The sequence below is a fragment of the Hippoglossus hippoglossus genome, chromosome 11 (assembly GCF_009819705.1).
Source record: "Hippoglossus hippoglossus isolate fHipHip1 chromosome 11, fHipHip1.pri, whole genome shotgun sequence".
Lineage (NCBI taxonomy): Eukaryota > Metazoa > Chordata > Actinopteri > Pleuronectiformes > Pleuronectidae > Hippoglossus > Hippoglossus hippoglossus.
Genome location: NC_047161.1, coordinates 4380615 through 4402095, shown reverse-complemented (window position 1 = coordinate 4402095; position 21481 = coordinate 4380615). Strand labels below are relative to the sequence as shown.

The 21481-nt window shown below is 44.1% G+C and overlaps 1 protein-coding gene across 5 annotated transcripts; it reads right to left on the bottom strand.

Annotated features, from left to right (window-relative positions):
- Positions 1–326: 326 nt before the first annotated feature.
- ago4 (argonaute RISC component 4) lies at positions 327–20642 on the bottom strand. Of its 5 annotated transcripts, none has more exons than XM_034599864.1 (19): positions 20444–20642; positions 14296–14467; positions 13982–14102; positions 13198–13379; positions 12267–12403; positions 11257–11391; positions 10577–10664; positions 10304–10451; positions 10039–10158; positions 9667–9828; positions 7357–7505; positions 6868–7052; positions 6613–6772; positions 6120–6300; positions 5775–5918; positions 5530–5664; positions 5343–5444; positions 4811–5010; positions 327–4685 (listed from the first exon to the last, which is right to left on the bottom strand). In XM_034599864.1, exons 1-19 carry the CDS (start codon positions 20460–20462, stop codon positions 4577–4579), a joined length of 2649 nt encoding a protein of 882 aa, XP_034455755.1. In that variant the 5' UTR covers positions 20463–20642; the 3' UTR covers positions 327–4576. The 5 variants fall into 5 exon arrangements, with proteins under 5 accessions (XP_034455755.1, XP_034455756.1, XP_034455757.1 ...); XM_034599865.1 differs by having other exon boundaries at positions 6129–6300; XM_034599866.1 differs by having other exon boundaries at positions 7357–7490.
- Between the last annotated feature and the right edge of the window lie 839 nt (positions 20643–21481).

Here is a 21481-nt window from a genome sequence, read left to right as displayed (position 1 = left end):
TTTGAAACATTTAAATGGTTAATTACATCACTGATAATTTTTTTTAATCTTTTTCCCATAACTGTGAATCCAGTGTGCTTGTATTCCTTGATTTGGATTCACAACCTCTTACAATGGTTTGATGTGTCTAATGAAACATGTGACGTCTTCATTCAGATCTGCTCAGGCGATCATCAAGGTGAAGAACCAGTGACATAATTAATGTTTTAACAGTTCCCAGTAATCATGTGATCCAATGACCTTGGTGAAGAATGCCATCTAGTGACAAAACACAATAAACAGAGAGCCCTTGGTGTTGATTGGTCAATAGCGAGGACACGAAAAACTTAGTTTCAGGCATAAAATACCAATTTATTACTTTGCACATAAACACAAGAATTCCCTGCAGGCTAAAAAATTATTTGAACATGTCACATAATAGCAATAACAGTAAGTGAATGGCCCTCTGCTGGCGGGGTGGAGCTAAGACATGCCCCACCCCCCTCACAAATGGTTAGAAAGCGGTTGTGTTCATTCACAGGATCGGAACGCTCCATTCACAGAATTGGAATGTTCCAATTCTACCCCGGCTCTATTGCTATTAAACGATCACACACAGCTTCAGAGACCACTAGCAAAAAAAAAAAAAAAAAAAAAAAAAAAAAAAAGAAAGAAAAAGATACAGAGCAGAAACGATGACAAACCCCCCCCCAAAAAAAAAAGAGAAAAGAAACCAAAAAGGAAACAAATAAAATAAAAATACACGATACACAATGTCAAATTACAAATCCGTTAAGATATAACAATATATCAAAGGTAGAGGAATTTAAAAAATAATTCATGCTCTCTTTCTACTGGGGCACAGAAAGAATTGTGGGTATACTTTTAAAAAGGTTAAAAAGAGGTAATCCTGCTCCGTCGATGCTATGGGGACCCCTCCACAAAGAGGAAGTGCGTTTGTAAGGGGTCTGCAGAGTTGCCATGGAGACAGGAGAGTGCCCCCCTCCCATCAAAAGGCGTGGCCACAGGTACAAACCAGGAACGAGGAGACAACACTCGCTACGGTAACCTGGCGGAGAGGAGGGGGTGGGGGGGGGTTCGGCTCTTTAACGGGTCCACGATTGAAGAAAGTACCTCGTTTGAATTTGAACACCACGCAAAGAGCCAGACGCCGCCCCCCCCCGCCTCTGAAAAAACAGCTTGTACCTCACAAATTACTGACATTTGTGTAGGAATCTTTAAAATACATCTTAGAGAGACTGGACAAATATTGCTAGCCTAAAATAGTCCCACTAAGTCGATAAAACATTTACCCAAAAAGAAAAAAGACTTTATATTTTTTCCTTTCTCATAATAAATATGATTCCAAAAAAGATTTTTTTTAGTTTTTCTTAAAAAAAAAAAAAAAATTTAAAAAAAGGACAATACTCTGGCATGCAGGCGAGCAAAGTATAAATTTAGTTGCTTCAAAGAAAATGGTCTAAAGTTTACAGAACTATTCCACCAAATGCACATTCCCACTGATTGATACAAGCAAATAAAATAAACACAAATAAAAAAAATATATATAAGTACAGAGACACAATAGCGTAAAAACTAGACCAACAACCACAATGAGTAGAATTATAGCTTTGTTTTTCCACATTTGAAAACTACAACTGGGTTAATATTGCTTTGCAATGTCATGTTACAAAACTGGGAGTGATCAATTATCTGACGGGAGTTCAACGATCAAATATTGTGATTAAAAACGTCAAATCGTTCCCTATTCGAGATGCCAGATGAATATTCAGTCACAGCCCACTTGGCTCGGTAAAACTAGTGCACGTTTTTTAAAAATCTGATCTGCCAACACTTATTGCATGCAGTGCCTGGACAACACCCTCTCAACCCCCCCCCCACAACCAACACCAGCCCAGCTTCTGTACTTCCTCTCCTCACTGGTGCCAGCGCCCACGCCTTCAACAGGCAGGTGCTCAAACTCATTCATAGTAAACCTGCTGCTTTACGGGTGGTTTATTACAAAAGAGTTTTCACTGAGCTGTGCCCCCCTGAGGAGGCGTGCGCGCCGACTATTTCTCCAAAAACCCTCCACGTCTAACATCTTCATCTGAAACAACAGGGGGCGCAACTTCTGCAGCAGTCACCGTGCCAACGTCACCATAATTCTCTCCATGGTAACAGGGGGTTCAAGGGCAGTGCTAATGCTTATTGTCAATTCATTTAATCCAGTGTTAAAAATGCATAAAAACAGGAAACAAACACTGCTAAATAGTAGAGACTTTTAAGATGGGTATACTTCAAATACACACAAGAATAATATAAACCGTTTTTTTTTCTTTTAAAAAGCCTACAAATTCAACTCATTGCCTATCACAAACCGCTTTTAAACAAATCCCTTAATCTGGTTTCACTCTGATTACGATCCCCGATTGTCTCCATCCATCGGATCAAAAACCAACCGTTACCAGCCGGGTGATGCACGGGGGAGCGGCAGATCTGTTTAACCTGTCGGAGTGCTACACTTCAAAATACTTTTAAATCTGCCGCTGACAGTTACTCGCGTCAGAATCTACAGAGGAAGCTTGATCTCATCCGTCCCGGGGGCCTACGTCTTCTCGCCATTAGCCAGAATGCTAAAAAAAGAAAAGAAATTCCAACCCAAAGCTCTACTCCTTAAAAAAACCTGCAGCCCGACAACCGAAGTCTATTCCTGAAGTCGCTCTAGTAACTATATAACTGGCTTTGCTGCCATCCTTAAAATTTCATCACAATAGTAACAACATTGACAACAACGATAACAACAACATCAATGGTAAACTACTAATTCTAAACAGTTTTTTTTTTTTAAGATAACCACAAAACATCTTATATTAAACTTTTACAAATCTGCTTTGTTGATTCATATGTATAAATGCATAAAGGTAAGAGAGATTTGAGAGTGCCCTCTGTTGCTTGCCTAGCGTCCCGGGTCAGTGCAATGAGTTGGCCAGTATTAGCAAAGGAGACCTCGAAAAAAATTAAATAAAAAATAAATGTTGGTTTCCGGCCCTTGAAACTACTATTTGAAAAATTTAAAATAAGAAAAGCAACGTCCAGCAATGTCCTCATATAATCTTTCAGGTAATCAGGTCCAAGGAAAAGTAAGATCCTGCTCTTCATACAGAAAGCAAGGCTGATAAAACCACACCCGCTGCGTCTGGGGCCAGTGAACTGGTCCCACTGCTGGGCCGCTCACAGGCCAGACCACAGCCACTCCTGCTACACGTCACACCTGCCCTCACTTCCTGCTCGAAATGGATTAAGCTACTTATTTTTGATCTGGGACTCAGTGATGTTTCGAGGCACAAAAAGGAGAAGCCGGCGCCCCTAAGATGCAAGAAAAAAAAAAAAAAAAACCCCGCTCGTCTGTGCAACAGCAGCAGGCGAACGCACGCAGGCGCATGATCAATAACTCAAAACATTTCAAACTAAGAAGTGACGCAGGACTTGATAGAAATTCCCGCCACCTGCCTCTGCTGAGCCAGTTTACGTCATATGTCTCAAAGTTTCTCTAGAGATGTAAATATATGCTTATTTGTACTGTATGTGTGAATATAAAAACAACAAATCTGAGGCATTTACAGCAGTTATCTCCTTGATTTCCCTTTACAATTCAGTGGCCTGCCATGAAACACATGCACACAAACACACTCTCATACAGCAGTACATGTATATATACAGAGATGCACGCACACACACACAGACAGGTATACACACACACACACACACATACACACACCTTTGCGTATTCTTTGCCAAGATGGGAGGAAAGTAATAATGGGCATGGACACCCTGGTCACCTCGCTTGTAAAAGACCATAGAGGAGAAAAAGTTAAAACACACGCTCATAAAAAGGAAAAATATATATATATGTATATATATATATCATTCTCAAAAGGTCGACTCCCCTCCATCTCTTTTCATGTCCCTCCCCCACTACCCAATAAACCCAAGACCTTGTGACAGATTTTTGCCCAAAGGGGCTTTGAGGTAAAAGTAGATAAGAGTCCTGCTTAGCTGGGAGAGCTGAGGAGCTGCGCTGGCACAGATGGTGCCAGTCCACTCCCGTCGCTCAGTGTATCTTACAAACACAAGAGTGCAGACATTCAAATAGAAAAAACAAAAACAAACAAAAAGAAATAATGGCTCAACTTGTATGTGTGTGTATGGTTTGTTTTTGTTTTTTCTTGTTTTTTCGTTTTTTTTTCTTTCGTGCACTGTGAAGCCTCTTGGGGTGTGGGGGGGTTTCACAGTGCTGGATTGCTGGTTAGTAAGGCGACTCGGTTTTGGGAACGCTGGTTGGAGATTGTTCCGTGAAACAGGAATCTGCCGCGACGCAGCAGATTCTCCCGTCCAAGAGTCGCTTTGGTGCAGATTCGGGAAAATGTAGAGTGACGATGAAGAGAGGGAGACGGATGACACGAATAGAGAGAGAGATAGAGAAAGAGAGAGATATGGGAGGAGAAGAGAGAAAGACTGGCAAATAAGAGATATAAAGAGAGGGGAGAAAAGGGGGGGGGAATCTGCGGGTGGACTGGCTGACGTGCTCCATAGCTCAGGCGAAGTACATGGTGTGCTGGGTGTCATAGTGGATCTGAACTGCTTTGGCCAGTGCCAGGGGGTCTCGACCGTTACTCTGGCCCGACACGTGGCTGCCTTCAGCGCTGCAACACAGAGAAAAACAAAGGTTTATATTGTGACGCCTTCAGGAATTATATCACATCACAAAGAACCGCAGGAAATTGAGATTTGGAAGCTGTTGAACAACAGATTTAGTTTGTTTTTTTACCTGTCGTGGTCTTTGTCCACCAGGTGGTAGCGGGCTCGAAATGCCACCAGCCGGGCGTAGTAGGCCGGTGCTGGGATGGAGACGGAGCGGGTGCAGCGGACGTAAGTGTGGCACAGCTGGTAGGTGAGGAGCTGCAGCTCGTCGGCCGTGAAACAGTTGTCATCCCACAGGACGTGGTAGTGGGAGGGACGGCTGGTTCCCTGGGGAAGGACGGAACAAAATGTGTCAATACTGCGCTGATAATTGAATGTTTGAAGATGGTGCATTGCTTCAGATAACAGTCACAACCATCTGGCGGGTCAAAGAAGCATCCCAATCATGCCGTTTATTCGCATTAAGCATCATTACTGCAGTAACCACGGAGCAAAATTGCCATTTAGAGGACAATTCATCGACCATAATTCACATTTTATTGCGTTTAAATGTGCCAAATCCCTGCATCATTCCAGAGCTGCAGAGGGGACTGAGAACTGCAGAGAGCTGGACACAATTTAGAAAATTCTGTTTATGTCGGGTCTTCTGTAAAAGTCACCTGAATCCCAGCATGGCTGCACAGGTAGAAGTCGAACTCGGACGGGTGTGTGATGGTACTGTCCACTGTGGTGCCGGCCGGGACATTACCACTCTTCCCAACCTGCAGGGGGAGAGCGATCAGTGAGTTGTACAGTAGAAAAACATAATAATAATCAGACGTGATGGCAGAGTAAAGTCTCACTGACCCTCTCAGCTTTGTCGGAGCAGAAGAGACGAGTGTGGTGTCGTTTCTGGACCACGATGTAGGTAATGCCCGGCCTGTAATCCTCCTCCAGACTGATGCAGGCCTTACGGATGGCTATCAGCTCTGGCCACGCCACCTGACAACACACAACAATATCGTTTTACACCTAGGCTCGACCAAACTGTCAAAAACAAGAGAAGCGTAACAAAAACAAGTGAAAACAGAAACATGCTGCCAGTGTCTCACCTGTTTCATCTGCCCCTCAGACACGCCGCCACGGTAATAGATGATGCGTGTGGGCTTGAAGCGCGTGGACTTGTAGAACTGGATGAGCAGCTCACGCACCATGTTGGTCAAGTCTTGAATTACCTCCTGACTGAAGAGCTGCTCCTGGAGAGACAAAGGAGGAGAGGGGGGGGGGTTAACAAAAACACAGAAAACTGCAGTTTAAAAGCTAATGCATTCAAATTAAATGGATTTTAGAAATCTATAAATCATCAGCCTATCAGAAAGGTAACATTGCCAAACTGTGTTTTCTAAATTGATTTATTTTTGTTATAGCCCACTTAAGTAAAGATAAAAGGGACGGACCGTTGTTACTTGGGATATGTCCTGTCGAGACGTCTGGACTCGCACCGTCGCACAGTATCTGCTGGGGTGTCCGTCCATGCTGCCCACCACTGCTGCGATGGACGGCTTCTTCCCATCGCCGGCTGGAGGATGTGTCACGTCCGCACCGAGGAAGATGACGGGCTGCTGGAACACAGAGGGCCTGAACCGAGAACAGGACGAGAGAAGAGAAAAGAGACAGTGCATTACATTTCCGATTCAGAGTCTGAACCCAAAACACAATTCTGGAGAAAATTATGTGCAGGAAAAAGATTGAAATGTCATTATACTCTCAAAAAGGAACTGCACAATTATGCAGATTTGTTTTACTTCCAACTCAGATTGCTCTTTACCACATGATTAAACCATTTGTATTCAGAAAGCATCCAACAACCAATCTTAGACATTTAAAGCCAAGACGCATTCCAGAATCCCATCTGGAAGGAGACAAAGAAATGACTAAACCCATGCCGACCTCTGATGAGGCACCAGGACGTTGTTGATGCCTCCCAGCTTGGCGTTGATTTTGAGGCAGAGGTTGGAGAGGGTCTGGGGGGACGTCTTCACTACGTTCTTCACCTGGACGCACTGGGTGGCCATGCCGAGGAGGGTGTCCCCCACACGCTTGACCTCAGCTGCAGGTAGAGACGTAGATCACAAAGATCAATACCTCCGAAATTTTGTTTTCTCATTCACTGAAATACAAACTTGTGAGTTTTTAACTTCTTACCATAGACGGGTGTTTTTCCAGGCAGAATGACCACAATCAGCTGCAGACCAACATAAGACATTTTGAGGTGTTTGAACATGGGCTCCACACTGTCGGCTCCTTGGGCGTATTTACAGAAACATGGCTGGCCTTGAATGGGCATCCCAGCATCCTTTGAGATCTTTCGAAGCTGGTCAGTGAAGCTCCTACAGAAAAAGCAGTAAACGCTCATCAGAAATCAGAAGTAAGAGCATAAACAGAGACCGTCAGATAGTCTACAGCCACATTGTTAGGAAAACCAAGCTGTTAGATAAAAACAGAAATATTTCAAGTGCTTCTACTCTTTGTAGAAGTTGGCAGAGATGTACAAATATACACAGGCTTTAGTTTTAATAGAGAATCCAGTATTTAAATGGCAAGTTTTATCTTTTCCTACACATTAAAGACATTCAATTATGTATATTTGTCAAATACATTCAAGACGCTTTAGGACTAAAGTCCAGGACTCACTTGAGCAGGTCCTCCCGACACTGTTTCTGAGGGGCGAAGCAGGCCACAGCCCAGACCTTGATCTCGATGCCGGCGTAGAACTGCTTCCCCCTCATGTCCCACACGCCCTGGTTGGGCGTGGCCACGGTTTTATTCTGCGGAGAGAGTCCCTACTCTCTTAGTCAACCCCCCGTTTGAGTAAGCAACACAAAAGGTACAACACAGCCCAGCCCCACACTTTGATTTTCAGAGAAACACGATGCATTTAAACTCCACCGAGTCCTAATGCACGTTGTCCGACTTGGCACAAATTAAGTATTTTATACATCTTGAGAGGCTCCAGACTGGTTTGATATATTCACACCAGTTTTATTATTTATGTATTAAACGCTGTTTTCTTCTTTCTTGTTCAAAGCACTCGATCACTTTGCACAAAACATCAATTTCCAGCCAAACATTGTGAGGCTTGTTAATGCATCTACTCAGAGAGACCTCATTAAGCGAGTGCTCCGACTTTGAGCTTGGTTGTGAATACAAATCCAAAAGGGCAGTGGCTTTCAATTACCTTAACAAGATTTGCCAAAGACCATTAGAAGCTTTCTTCCTCCAAAACAAGCGACAACAATGAACTACTTCAGAGGAGAATGCCAAGAAAAGTGAAGAGCTTCTCTGTCTTATTACAAGACACAAGAAAGATCGTCTAAAAAAATTTAAAAAAAACTGTTCAACATGGTTTCAGGATTTAAAACCACAGAATAAATTATATGAAACATGTCAACACAATGCATTTTACACGTGACATGGACTGGAGCCTCTCCCATCTCACATGATGTGCATTCAGTCACATCAGGGAGAGTCCACCTTTGTTTTTTTGTGAATACTTTGATGCAGCTGTATGCGTACGAACATCTGGCCATTGAGTAAAATGAAAAGTGTGCGTTTAATTCATACACAGTGATCACAGAAATGGGAAAAGCCTTCAGTCTACATTTAAAGGCATTACACTGGAAGCCGATTAGACTCGATATCCCAGCAGGCAAGTGGAGTAGGAAGAGAGAATGAGAGAGTTCTGAAGGGATCTTCTGTAAATTAACCAACAACCTGCTTTAATTCTGAGGAACAATTTAAAATGAAGTTCAGAGCAGGACTGAGGCAACCTGCCCACGGGGGTCATTAAAGTTTCATCTCCTCAGAATCATTGAACTCCGTCACCGCACGGACACTCTTATTCCAGCCCCTGTAGTATTTATATTAACATTTTAATTTCCAGATGGGAGATAATAAACAAATGGAAGTCACTCCGCAGGCTTTGGTGAATATTTCAGACAGGTTTCACTTCCATGCTGGGCGTCTGCGAGTCTTATCTTCCTCCTATTGGCAGCACATCCAGTTTTATCTCCCGTACACACAATCCTCGAATCTCAATTCAGCCCCTCACATCTTCCAAAGACATTTAGAGTCTGTACTTTTGCACACAAAAACAAAATATGCAAATGTCTTATTACAAAATGATGTTTCCTGCTGACATGGTGGATGCAAACAATGAGGCCTTTCACAGCCACACAAAATATTTTCCCACTTCTCCTCTGCATGCACCATCCAGTTCGGATCTTGGAGAATTGGCTGATTTGAGATTCAGAGGGTGAATCTCAGCAGTCTGCAGTTAAGTGGCTCCTCATCTCATTTCCTTCAGCAATACAGACGCGACTGAATGTGACAAGTGAAAAGCCAAGCGCTCATCTCCGCGCGCCGTGGTGTCATTTACATATTTACTAGCCGAGTCAATGAAGGGAAAGAGTATTTAAAGTAAATGCACACACTGAACAGACTGCCGAGCTTCACCACAGGATTATAAACACAGTGAAAGATCCAGATCGCTGAAGTCTGCCTATTTAAAAGCTCAACACCGCATCTAGTCACCGCCTGAGCTGATTGCATCAATTTAATTTCCAGTTAAACTTGCAATTAATCTCTTTAAACTGATTCTACATGGGAATATGGAGAATGTGTGGGCGAGGGACAAGGTTTTTGGGCCGTAACCTCCTGGTTTCTGCTTCTAAACACCTAAATAAGTACGACTGTTTGTGGTTTTTGGAGAGAAACATTAATTTGTCTGACAAAAGGAACTAGTCTGCGAACAGAAGACAGAATCATACATCTGCTGTCTTCACCAGAAGCCCCAAAATACTGGCCGTTGCCCCCGACCCCTGCAAACCTGGATCTTCCCCCATGCCCCAAGCATTCACACAGTGATGCCCGCCCCCCCCCCAACCCTGTGCGTCCCCAGGAAGGCTTGCGCCACCTGGAGTGCAGCCCCTGCCCTGTACTCACCCTGCCACAGTCCCGTCCCGTGTCCGTACTAACTCGGCCCCCATACTGTAGCATGGGCGCTGGGAGAACACGCCCTGTTACTTCTGTCATGTCGTTGTGCACGACGATGCCAAATTCTTTCAGGTAAGGGTCCGGGCCCCCGACCATGCTGTTGCTTTTGACCTGGGAGGAGGAGAAAAGGGATTGACCGATTGAGGACGAGAAGGACACAGTTTATTCTTCCAGGTTTTCTCAAGCTTATTCAGCATTTTACAGAAGCAGCTCAAAGTAGTTCAAAGCAGCAAGTAAAGCTTAAAATTAAAACTGCACCATATGTTAGCTCCTCTACTTGCTTTTTGTACTCCTACCCCAAGGGGGAGAAAGTGCACTCACCAGTCTGCTGATCTCTTCCTGTCTGTCGGGGGCTGAGCGAGCTGTAGCTTTAATCATGGTGGATGTCTGGTTGTCTGTCAGTTTCTTGATACAGCGCTGGCCTGCTACGATGTTGCAGACCTACAGGAGCAGGACAAATACTTTACGTGACTTTAACAAAATCAAATGGAACAAGAGGAACAAAGGCAGGAAATTAAACAACGGGGAAAGGTCGCTGGTGCAGATGAAAAAGAAATCCCAAGTATCAAAACAGCTTGTTTCTCACCTCCAGGGGGAGATAGGTGTGCTTCTGTTCCTGCCCGACTTGCAGACAGGGTAAATGTGGATACTTGAGCTGAAGATTGTACTTCTGCTTGAAATACTGAGCTACTGTGCACTCCATGGCTTGGCCGTTCTCAAGCTGTAAGGGGAACCTGTGAATAAAGGGAATAGGTGGGTGACGACGCAAGAGCCTCAGTGTTGTGACTTCTTCTACACACAAAGTGTTGCCTTTGCAGACACATGAAGTTGAACAAACTGATGTGTGAGCGCCGCTTACGTTTGGTGGCTGGCAGGTCGGCGTGTGACATTGCACACTCGATACTTCCTCTTCATCTGACCACAATGTGTGACCTCAACTTTCAAACCTTTTTTCAAAACACACAAGAAACAAAACGAAGTCAGAAAAAAAGAAGAAGAAAAAGGGGAGCAGGACTTTTCCCTCCACACCACCAACTGACATTTTAAATATTTAAATGCATTTAAATTTAGCTGTTCTACTCTTCTTGCTCCACACTGGATTTTTAGGCCACGGTGAAGATTAATGGTGACAGGGCAACCAGATGTGAAGAGGGATCTTTGCAGATCTCTGCAGTTTCCTTGCACACAATTGTCATAACTACATTAAACAAACTACAAGGGGGAAGCAGAGAGTTTATGAGAATCTACCGTAGAGCATATGCAAGTGTAATTCAAATGTCTGGCTTTAAAATCACATCAAATCTGAATATGATTATGTGGAAGGAGTGGAAGTAGTTTCTTAGGTGCTTATAAACTGCATAAAACCACAAGCCTATTCTTGCAGACTCACACCTACATGTAGTCTCTGAGGTGAAGTGGATACACACCGGCTCATACATGTTGTGTGTTTTATGTGCGCATGTTAATTCTAACCCTCCTCTGATAAATTCAAAGCACTGCACACATTAGTCGGACTTCACGCTGGTAACTGGCGCTCACCTCTAATTTCCTTGGTGAATTTGACGCGCTGCGAGTCCGTCAGTGGTTTGGTCTGTTCGTTGATGTTCTGTATATCCAGCACCTCGCACATGAACTCTATGACAGGCTGAGCACGGTAGAAAGCAGTGGCTGACACTGTCAAAAAAGAAAGAAGAGAGAGATGAGGCATTATTTATCAAGCAGTCTCATAAATTAATAAATACAACTGAGACAAAAAAAGTCCAGGATGGTTTATATCACAGGCCGAGTCTGGAGCCTTGAGGCGGGGGGGGATGCAGCAGTAACATTAAAAACGGGGCTTTCAAGCTCCTTCTCGGCCATAATGATGGTCCTCATCTCAACGGCTTGAGGTTTGACTCTTCAATACACAACCAAATGTTATATTTATTAACTAAATAATCACAATCCTGGGTTTGTTGAATATTTTACATGACGATAAGATCCTGTGGCAGTTTGTGATTTCTTCAAAACGCACATCTCAACAATCAGTATCACTTGATCCTTCATTCCAATGATGGTGAAGTAAAACAGGTCAAGTGTGCTCGAGTGTGTTCGACAGGACATTTACCAAATCACACTGCACTGAGCTGCGGCAAAGGTTGAACCAGGTTTTGACCACACGTTTGTTGTAATAATCTTTGCCACTTGAAAGCTGCTCTCATCTGAAAGCTGTTTCATCAGTGCAGCTGCACGGTGGTCAATCTTTCCAACTTAAACTCACATTAGGTCATTGTGGTCACATGTTCCCCACAAACATTACATGATTAATTAACTTCTATTCATTTGACTGCTGCATTCTTTTCTAGCTTAAACTGTTGAAGAAAGATTTACAATCCTACAGAAACAAATAAAAAATATTTCTTTGTATTTCAGATGTAGAAGAAATAAACTTCTACTTAACTTAACCCCTCGATGAGTTAAAAACCAGATCAAATCACTGGGTTGAGCGTCAGAACAAAGTCAAAGTTCACCCACAGCACTGAAGCAGATCATTTCCATGCAGGTCTTACCATCGATGTTGAGCATCATGTTCCACATGGCAGGACGGACGGACTGATGGAAACCAAACCACACCTCCCTGCCTCCACCGAGAGGATGGTAATAACCCTCCGGAGGTGAGAAAAACGAACGCCCCACCGGAGTGTACCTGTGTGAACCGACACAGAAGATAAATCATAGATAAGATCATCTGACTGAACTGGGAGAGCGACACTCAAACACACTATTTCACTACTGAATTACTAGAAAACCAATATATAGATATTTGTGTGTTGTAGGAATAAAACAATAATGGATTCCAAGTTAATAACTTATCAAAATCAATCAACACAGACTCTGACAAAGAGCTGGAGACGGACTCACATGCCCTCAGCTTAGACTATAAAATATGAATGTGGTTGAACGGCCTCAAGTAAAACATATTCTGAGTGAAATGAATTTTGAATGAAACGAACTGAATAATTTCTGTGTATGTTGACGCGTGTAGAATGTCCAATGTTTGCAAAACAAGATGAAAAAGAGATCAGATCTAATAAATATGTTGAGTAGTTATTCATATACACACAAAAAGGTCAATATCAATATCAGATTAAAATAGAATATTAGATAACGCAGGAGTGTGTCGAGTAGATCTGCCGTGTAAGCTAAATTAAAGTCAAAATGTTAAATTTACAATTGGATTCAATGTGTCAGACAAGCAGTGTATTAGTTTTATAAAAGCTAAAATAACCCAGAGTCAATTCCATGAAAATATATTCATAGAAATGTAAAGAACAATGGAAAGATGAATCCTTGAATCCGACCATAGTAGATTTAGATTGTATTTGTTCAGGGAGACGCACGACGGCAGGAAATTAAAGCAATACGGTCAAATTAAAGCTGAAAAAGCAATAACTCGGCTCGTGTGTTCGTGCAGCGGCGGAGACGGATGAGCGGCGGTACCTCATGGAAGGCAGGTGCCGCGTGATGACATCCAGAGCCTGAACGGAGTCCTCGGGGACCTCGTTAAGGTGACCCGACAACGCCTCCAGCAGCATCTGAAGACTGACCACGGACACCCACTGCAGGGACACCTTGAACGTCTGATCCTTCCCCTCCCCGGGCAGGGTCACTTCCAGATCCACCTGAGGATGGAGGGAAAGAGAGAGGGGGTGGGGGGGTGGGGGTGGTACAGGACAAAGGGAAGTGAGGCAAACAAAGGACGAGTGAGGGGAAATTGATTTGAGCAGTTGACGGACAGAGATAAGTAATAAATACCCGAGAGCAAAGCAGACTGGAATAAAAAGACTCCTTGGTAAATCGATTTGTCTTTGAAACGACGAACGACGAGGCAGATTTACTGCGTTTCATTTATACACGGAGGCAACAGGTGTAAACAAGCTGAGAAAAAAATATACTTAATTCTGTTTATGAAGAAAAGTGAATAACAGATTTTCCGCGGGGGGGGGGGGGGTGGTTGTTTCTTCTTTGAGAAGTCTCACATTCTGCTTATCTGGAATTCAAGCTGGCAACTTTCCACGAACAAATTTACATAAATCAAGACTGCCTGCTCCAGCTAATCCACTGAACTACTTTACAAACCTTTCACTTGCGAAACATGAACAAATCACTTGGTTTGAATCCAAACACTTTCACTCTTCGAATTCCTCCGAGCGGACAGATTTTTACTACACACACACACACACACACACAAATTAGTGGGAGGTCACGTGTTTGAGATACTAACCCTATCTCTTCCTATTGGCAGTGGATGTGCTGTGTACATGTTCCTCTTCCCATCGTAGCCAGGCTGCCGGTCTCCAAAGATCTGCATCTTGAAGTGCCGCACCATGGTGTCCACCACCTCCCTAGAAGGCAGAGATACGCACACACACACACACACACACACACACAGTGATGAGGAAACATTCCTGGAGACAGTGTAGACAAAAACTTTTTGCACCAGACAAACAAGTAGTCTTAGGTTATGACGGCTACAGATGCAATTGACGTTTCAAAATGATAAGCTAAGATAAGTGAGAACTCCCTTGAGGCTTTTACCTGTTGACCCTCCGAGGCCGTTTCTCAGGCTTGATGTCGATATCATAGTGATAGACATCAATCTTGGGAATCTGCACCTGGAAGTGGTTGGCAAGGAGCCGGATGGGTTTCCCCACCGTGCCGAGACCGGGACGCCGCGGAGGCTGGAACAGAGAAGGAGGGGCTGGTGGGCCTGCAGAGAACGGAGAGAAGGAAAGTGTTTTATTTAACATGCAGTTACACACTAAATGATTCTCTACATGAGAAGTGATGATTGGCACTGGCTCAGGGTTAACATGGGCTTAAACTGACAGTGCAACTAATATATGTCAACAGTTTCACTTTCTTGAGTTTAAATGTTGAATACAGACAATCTTTTTTCGCATTTTTGCATCACATGTTAGAAACGTCAAAGGCTGGGAATTTTCCAGCCATTTTCCTGCTGTTCTCTCACATGGACAAGTTGCAGGAAAATGTCCCGAGCGACTGAATCGAACATTTGCATTCTCACATACAGCCCCCTCTGGAAAATGCGCGGACACCCGTGCATGTCTGAAAGCAGCATTCATTTTGTGTTCTAACACGGGCGGCGGGAGCGAGGATGCATTCATCTCTTCATTAAATGTCAGACTTGAAGGATGAATGAGCGCCGCCCAACGCCAAGCTCGTTGCAAACCATCTCATCAGTGACACCTGCTTGAATGCACTGAAATAGCCTCGCATCGCACATGTACACGCTTTGACTGATGTGCCACTCTGGCGCCTGACCTACATGGGTCAACAAGGGGCTGGCGAAACAATGACAACAATTATCCTTCGGCCCGCCCCCAGCTCCACCCAAATACACAGGGCGCCCACCCCTCACGCCGAGAGACAAAGGGCGAGATCCTCTCAGACAGACAGCAGCAGGGCCATATGGAGGGGTGCCGCGCGGAGGGTCTGGGATTACCGTTAAGAAGTGCACGCCACACACACGCATCCCATATACATTAAATATACTTTGTGTTCGTGCATGCACGCAGGTGTGGTACCTGTGAATCCTACACTTTTGCAGTAGTAGCTGCAGGCAATGAAGGTGCATTAGGTCTGAAAGGCTTTAAATACTTAAGACCTGAGGCCGCTGCTAGTGACAGAAACCCTGATAATGAGTCGCCAATCACACGTATTATTATTTTAACCTGTTTAAATAGTAATTGAAGGACGGAGGCCCCGATGCTGGTCAATTCTGCTAAATGCTCAAAGAGGACACAGGGTGGTTCTTTCTGCTTTTAGTTGGGACTGAAGATCAAACTCAAGACAAAAATAAAAACAGAAAAACTAAGTTAAAATAATATTTTCTTGGTGGTAGTGAAGGAGGGGGGAGGAGGCGGCTCAATGCTTTTGTCAACCGACGGCTGAGAGACTGCAGGGGTCCTCCTGAACTGCATGCACCCGCACGCTCCAGTTAGCAAGTGAAGCGCAAGAACACAGACAATCGGGACCCTCCCCATCACTTCCTGAAAACACGCTTCCCAACATGCCCTCATGTAGCCTGGGCCCCAAATCACCCCCCCGCCCCTGATTACCCACGCCTCCTTCTCCCACTCCTCTTCCTCTTCCCTACAAACAAACCATCAGCTTGATTGTAACATCATACCGCTTTATTACACAGTCCCACGTAAGAAGCCGGTCGGTGCATGTTGATGCTGCTTTCTGTCACGACTTGGATTAGAATCATCTGACGGTTCACTCGACTTGCGACTGATGGCAACACAAGTTTCTCTTCACTGTGCTGCAGCCTGGCAAAGCTTAGCGTTGCATCATGTGTCACAGGCACGCTACACCATTTCAAGTGCACTGAAGTTAAACAGTCATTGAGGAACATTTATTCTTCCCTCCATTTTTTTGGTGCTTTGTGTTAATGGTGTGTATGGAAACGTTTTGTGGAAAGTTTTCTTTTTGCACAGGAGGTGGACAAAAGGTTTGAATTAAATGCAACACTACCATCACCAACTATAAACACAAACACTACCATATACGTCAATAAAATCTCAGAAAAACTATTACAATTTCCTGTATTTCCCTGCAGCATACAACAATAATTCCTCATGATAATTAACTAAACAGTGCATTTTTTAATGATGTGTCACAGTATTAAGGGTTTAATGATCCCACTTTATGTTTATAGGTTGGTAACGTCCCCTGATAGCAGGAAAGAGAAAATATAAAAGACTGACACCCTCGTCGCTATTTTTGGAGGAGACAACGCGCAGTGCTTTTTAAATACTTTAATATCAGTATGTACATTTCTATTCTTTCTGCTCACTGGGTGCATGCAGGTACAACAGAAAAGGCTTTAACACTGCGTGTGTGTGTGTGTGTGTGTGTGTGTGTGTGTGCGAGCGAAGCTCAGTGAGTCCGGGGTCGTCCTCTTCCACTTTCACCAAAAACAGACCTGTATCTAAATATAGCCTCCTCAGCTGCCACGCTACCACGTTTAGAAACACCAGAACCCATCCTCTGCAACTTCTCCATTTCCTCCCCCCCCCCATCCACATCGACACACCCAACGTCCTCATTATCAATTGATCTGATCGGTATTTTCTTGATAAGATCAATCATCAAGTCTAGAAAACGTAACAAAATGTCCTCAGTGAAAAGCAGTTGGGAAGCTGGAGATGGTAAATGTACGATTGTTAAAAAATAAACTGAAATTATTACTTTGATTATCGAACAGTTGCTGATTAACTTTCTGTCCGTGAGTTTTTAAAATCAGCCTGCTGTTTCAGCTCTGAACCTGTTTGTAACTTGACCCGCTCTCCTTTAAAAAGCTTGTTTACGTTCACAACCAATGGCAACAATGAAAGTTAGGAAACATAAAATGTCAACCGCAACTTCCCAGAGCCCAATGTTAGCATCTTCAAATTCCACCAACAGTCCAAACTCCAACGATATCCAGTTGAGACAAATCCTCACATTTGAGGAGCTACAGACTATCTGACTAATTGATTCATCTTCTGACCAGATGATGTCAAAACTAATTCCAGCAGCAAAAACATGCAGTGCTGTGTTGGTTGGAATTACAGCAATGCTTTGGACAATGAATAGCAGAGAGCTTCTTTAGGAGAAAACATCCCATGACAATTGAGGCCATCAACCATCAAAAACTTGTTTTATGACTTAATTACAAATTTAAGCTATAAAAAGCTCAAAAGAATGTGAAAAAAGTTCTTCTACTCTGGGTAACAACTTATATTTGTACACAACTTTAGCAGCCATGTCTTTCTTACAGATCACTGAAACACTTCCTCTCCGACAGACTAACTTCTCAAGGTATAACACAAAGACGCCCTGCAGACTTTACAACTGTGGCATCTAAGTCTCAGGTTTAAAACAACACGTCAAGGAAGCTTCCTTCCTTCCAAGTATCCACTTTGAGTCACAGAGGAAGTGAAAGGAGCTTTTCCTGGTAGGGACAATAACATACGAAAGCAGCTTTGGACTCAACCTGACCACTAGCTCACACGTTCAAGGAGCGACGCGAGACAAAGATTATCACCTGCTCGTCTTCCTTCTACCTTTTATACATCTATCCGATGTGTGGAGCGACGTTTGCTGCTTGTGCACCAACACAACGCGTGTCCCTGGTAACAACAGTGCGATGGAGACGTGGGACAGCTGGGCTTAAGCTGAGCATAAGCGCAATGGCTCGGCCTGGTGATGAGTCAGAGTTAACAGTACTGAGGTGGGAGCGCTGTGACGCCCACACCTACAAGTCACCTGGATTCCAAAAGGACCAATACACTGAACATGGGACAAAGAAAAGGCTTCCTAACCATTCACAGAATGTAAATATCCACCCAGCAGTGTAAATATGTCCACGTGTGGCAGCTGAAATTTGAATTCTCAGGGTGTTTCTTCTATCTTCCTCCTGGCTCTTTCCTTTTTGTGACCATTTTTCATGAAATTGAGTCATGCATTTGTTTTGGGATCCTCGCGAATCTCTCACTTAAGCTGAAAACGCTTCAACTTCGGTCGACTCAGCTTTGCCACAGTTCACAGCACATAAACAAAACTGTCAGTTCGCCTCCATCTATACGTTTTTCCTGCGAGTCTGTATTCAAACAGCTGGACTTCACAAATTCGGAAACAAAAGAAGAAAGAAGGCCGCCTTGTGAAATCAGCGCAACCCTGCCGATATAAATCCAGCCACAGTGAAGCGAAAGCACCGAAAAATGACATGCTCCTTAAGAAATCTGCAAAAACTGAACCATAGGAGGTTCTATTGTTGAGCCGTTGCATGACAGGACCTCCAGCTGTGGCCCAATGCAGCGTCACTCTACTATACGAGACTTGGCTGCTACTACTTGGCCAATTTCGGAGGTGAAATTTAACGATCTCATTCTAATAGTGTGCCTCTTAATACAGCTGCAACTCAAGTAGGGTTTAGAGAATATGGAACATTATTTTGAAAAGGTTGACCTTTACAATAAAGTTTTGTTCCTCATCAGACTTTACATTTACACCTGTAAACGTCAACATGCCGACAAGTTTACATAAAAGTTTACACATACAAAAGGTGTTTTCAAAACACAACTTGATGAATGATCCTCTTGTTTGTATCGTGAACCTGTTTTGCAACTGCATTTTTCCTACATTAGCCACAAATATATCACTCATTGCTCATCTATCGTTGCGTGTGTTGCTCATGGGTGTGATATGAGAATCTGCAGCCACACTCCACACAGGGACGTGGACAATCGTTAAATACAACTATTGTAAAAATAGGGAGCTCGCTGGTAAAATGGGAGAAAGTACAAGTTTAATTTTGTTGCAGCTGCTGAATTAAAACTCCCAAATCCTGCACTGATTGTGTGTGAGACAATGGAGCCACCAAGACACACACACACACACACACACACACACACACACACACACACACACACACACACACCTGTGGATGGTTGAACATTATTGTCGCCCACTGTCCCTCTGGCTGCTTCATTTTTGCTGCAAAACAAAATTTCCCTCCTTAAATAATACATCTTGGTCCTCCTCATGCCAACAGCATCTCTCCGGGAGTCAGTGTGCGATGTGTGTGGACGCGCAACAAAAAAACAACAACACACAAACACCTTCTTCCCTGTCGCAAGAATTGGTGGATTTATCCTGCAAGATGCATCCAATTCACACAGGGAAAAAAAGGTTTTTGCATGTGACAGTTTAAAAACGCACTGCATGGATTTTGCTGTGCATCCTCTGCAGGATTCATGGTTAGACTGCACCGCTGCCACACACACACACAAAAACACCCAAGTGCCTTTGTTATCATATAGGAGGTGAGTAATATGGAGCTGGGCTGCAGATGTGATCGATGGAAACAGCTCCATCCATCCCTCCCTGCTGCGCTCTCACGGGCGCATGGCTGCTGCTGCTGCTGCTGCTGCCCGAGGAGACGTGCGTGGAAACCAGTGACAGCAACACCACGGACATTACGAGTCTCACACACACGCACACAAAAATAAAAAATAACGCGTCTCTGCCCCTTTCAACGCCACCAACATGTGTTGTGTTGGCATTCATCTTGTATTTCCACCCACCGCTGTCATCTTGGACGTAGGCTGAGAGAGAGACGCGCTGTTCCAGGCGAAATCGAACGGTTTTTACGCAGGCGAAAAAAAAAAAAAAACGGGATATTTTAAGAAATCTCGACGCCTCCTTTGTGGGGGTCGTGTGCCGAAGCGGGGTCGCGGTCGTGCGGCGGAGGAAACGACACGCACACGGCGGACAAACAACGTAAACACAGCACCACGACGCGGAAGGAAGGTCCCTAGTTAAATCCCCCAGTCGCACAATGCCAGCCCCGACACGACGAGTCGGGGGAATAAAACCCGCGCACACACGACTGGACGACGGGGTAAAAAAAAAAGAAACACCCGCTGTCCCCGCGTGGAGTAGAACCCCCACCACCACCACCCCCTTCGTGTGTGAATACGCTCCCACGCACATTTGCACACCCCGCACACGGGCTGGGCCTCGGGTTTGTTTTTCCCCGTCAGCGCGTCGAGGCCTCGCTCGCAGCCGCGGCCCCCAGTGAGGCGACGCATTGGCGCACACGCGTCCCGACCTCGGCTTCCTGCCTCCGCCGCCGCTCGGGCTCCCACGTCCCGTCTTTTCTCAGATCGCTTACCTGGTCCGAGGGCTTCCATGGCCGAGTCCTCGCTCTCCGTCTCTGTCCCCGCCTGGCGGCTCCGTACCGACGCTGAAATTGGGGGCGGTATCGCGAAGCTTAAAGGGGCTAATTTAAGAAAAGGGAATAAAATAGATGCGTGGACGACTGGACCGACGGAGCCGAACCACCGCTGCTGCTGCTTCTGACGATTTGTAACTGCGCATGCGCCACTTACAGCCCGTTTGGGCCGCAGTGCGCATGCGTAATTCCCCCCCCTCCCCTCCCCTCCCTCCCTCCCCTGAGCGCACTGGCTGGTCCAACTTGGCTGATCCGGGGAGGAGTGGGACAGAAACAGAAAAATATACACATATATATATATATATTAATACAATAAACATGTATTTTGTGTTTTGTATTTGTATGTTACTGTTACATGTGGGTGTGGTTTTCATTGAATACTGCACATTTAAAAACAAAACTTCTCGTCTCATATTATCATTTTTTTATGTTATCTTACTTTGTCTGATTTTATCTTGTCTTATCTTATCTTATCTTATCTTATCTTATCTTATTTTATCTTATTTTATCTTATTTTAACTTATCTTATCTTATCTTATCTTATCTTGCCTAATGTACTAAAAGTAAAACGACTCATACTGAAGTCAAATGTACGAAGTACAAATACTTTGTTAATGTACTTAAGTAGATTGTTCAGGCATATGTCCTTTACTTGAGTCTTTCTTTCTTTCTCTCTCTCTCTCTCTGTATTTCTGTCTTTCTGTCTTTCTTTCTCTCTCTTTTTCTTTCTTTCTGGCTGTCATTATTTATTTCTCTCTCTCTCTGTATTTCTGTCTTTCTGTCTTTCTTTCTCTCTCTCTCTCTCTCTCTGTCTCTCTCTCTCTCTCTCTCTCTGTATTTCTGTCTTTCTGTCTTTCTCTCTCTCTCTCTCTCTCTCTCTCTCTCTGTATTTCTGTCTTTCTGTCTTTCTTTCTCTCTGTCTGTCTGTCTTTCTTTCTCTCTCTTTTTCTTTCTTTCTGTCTGTCATTATTTATTTCT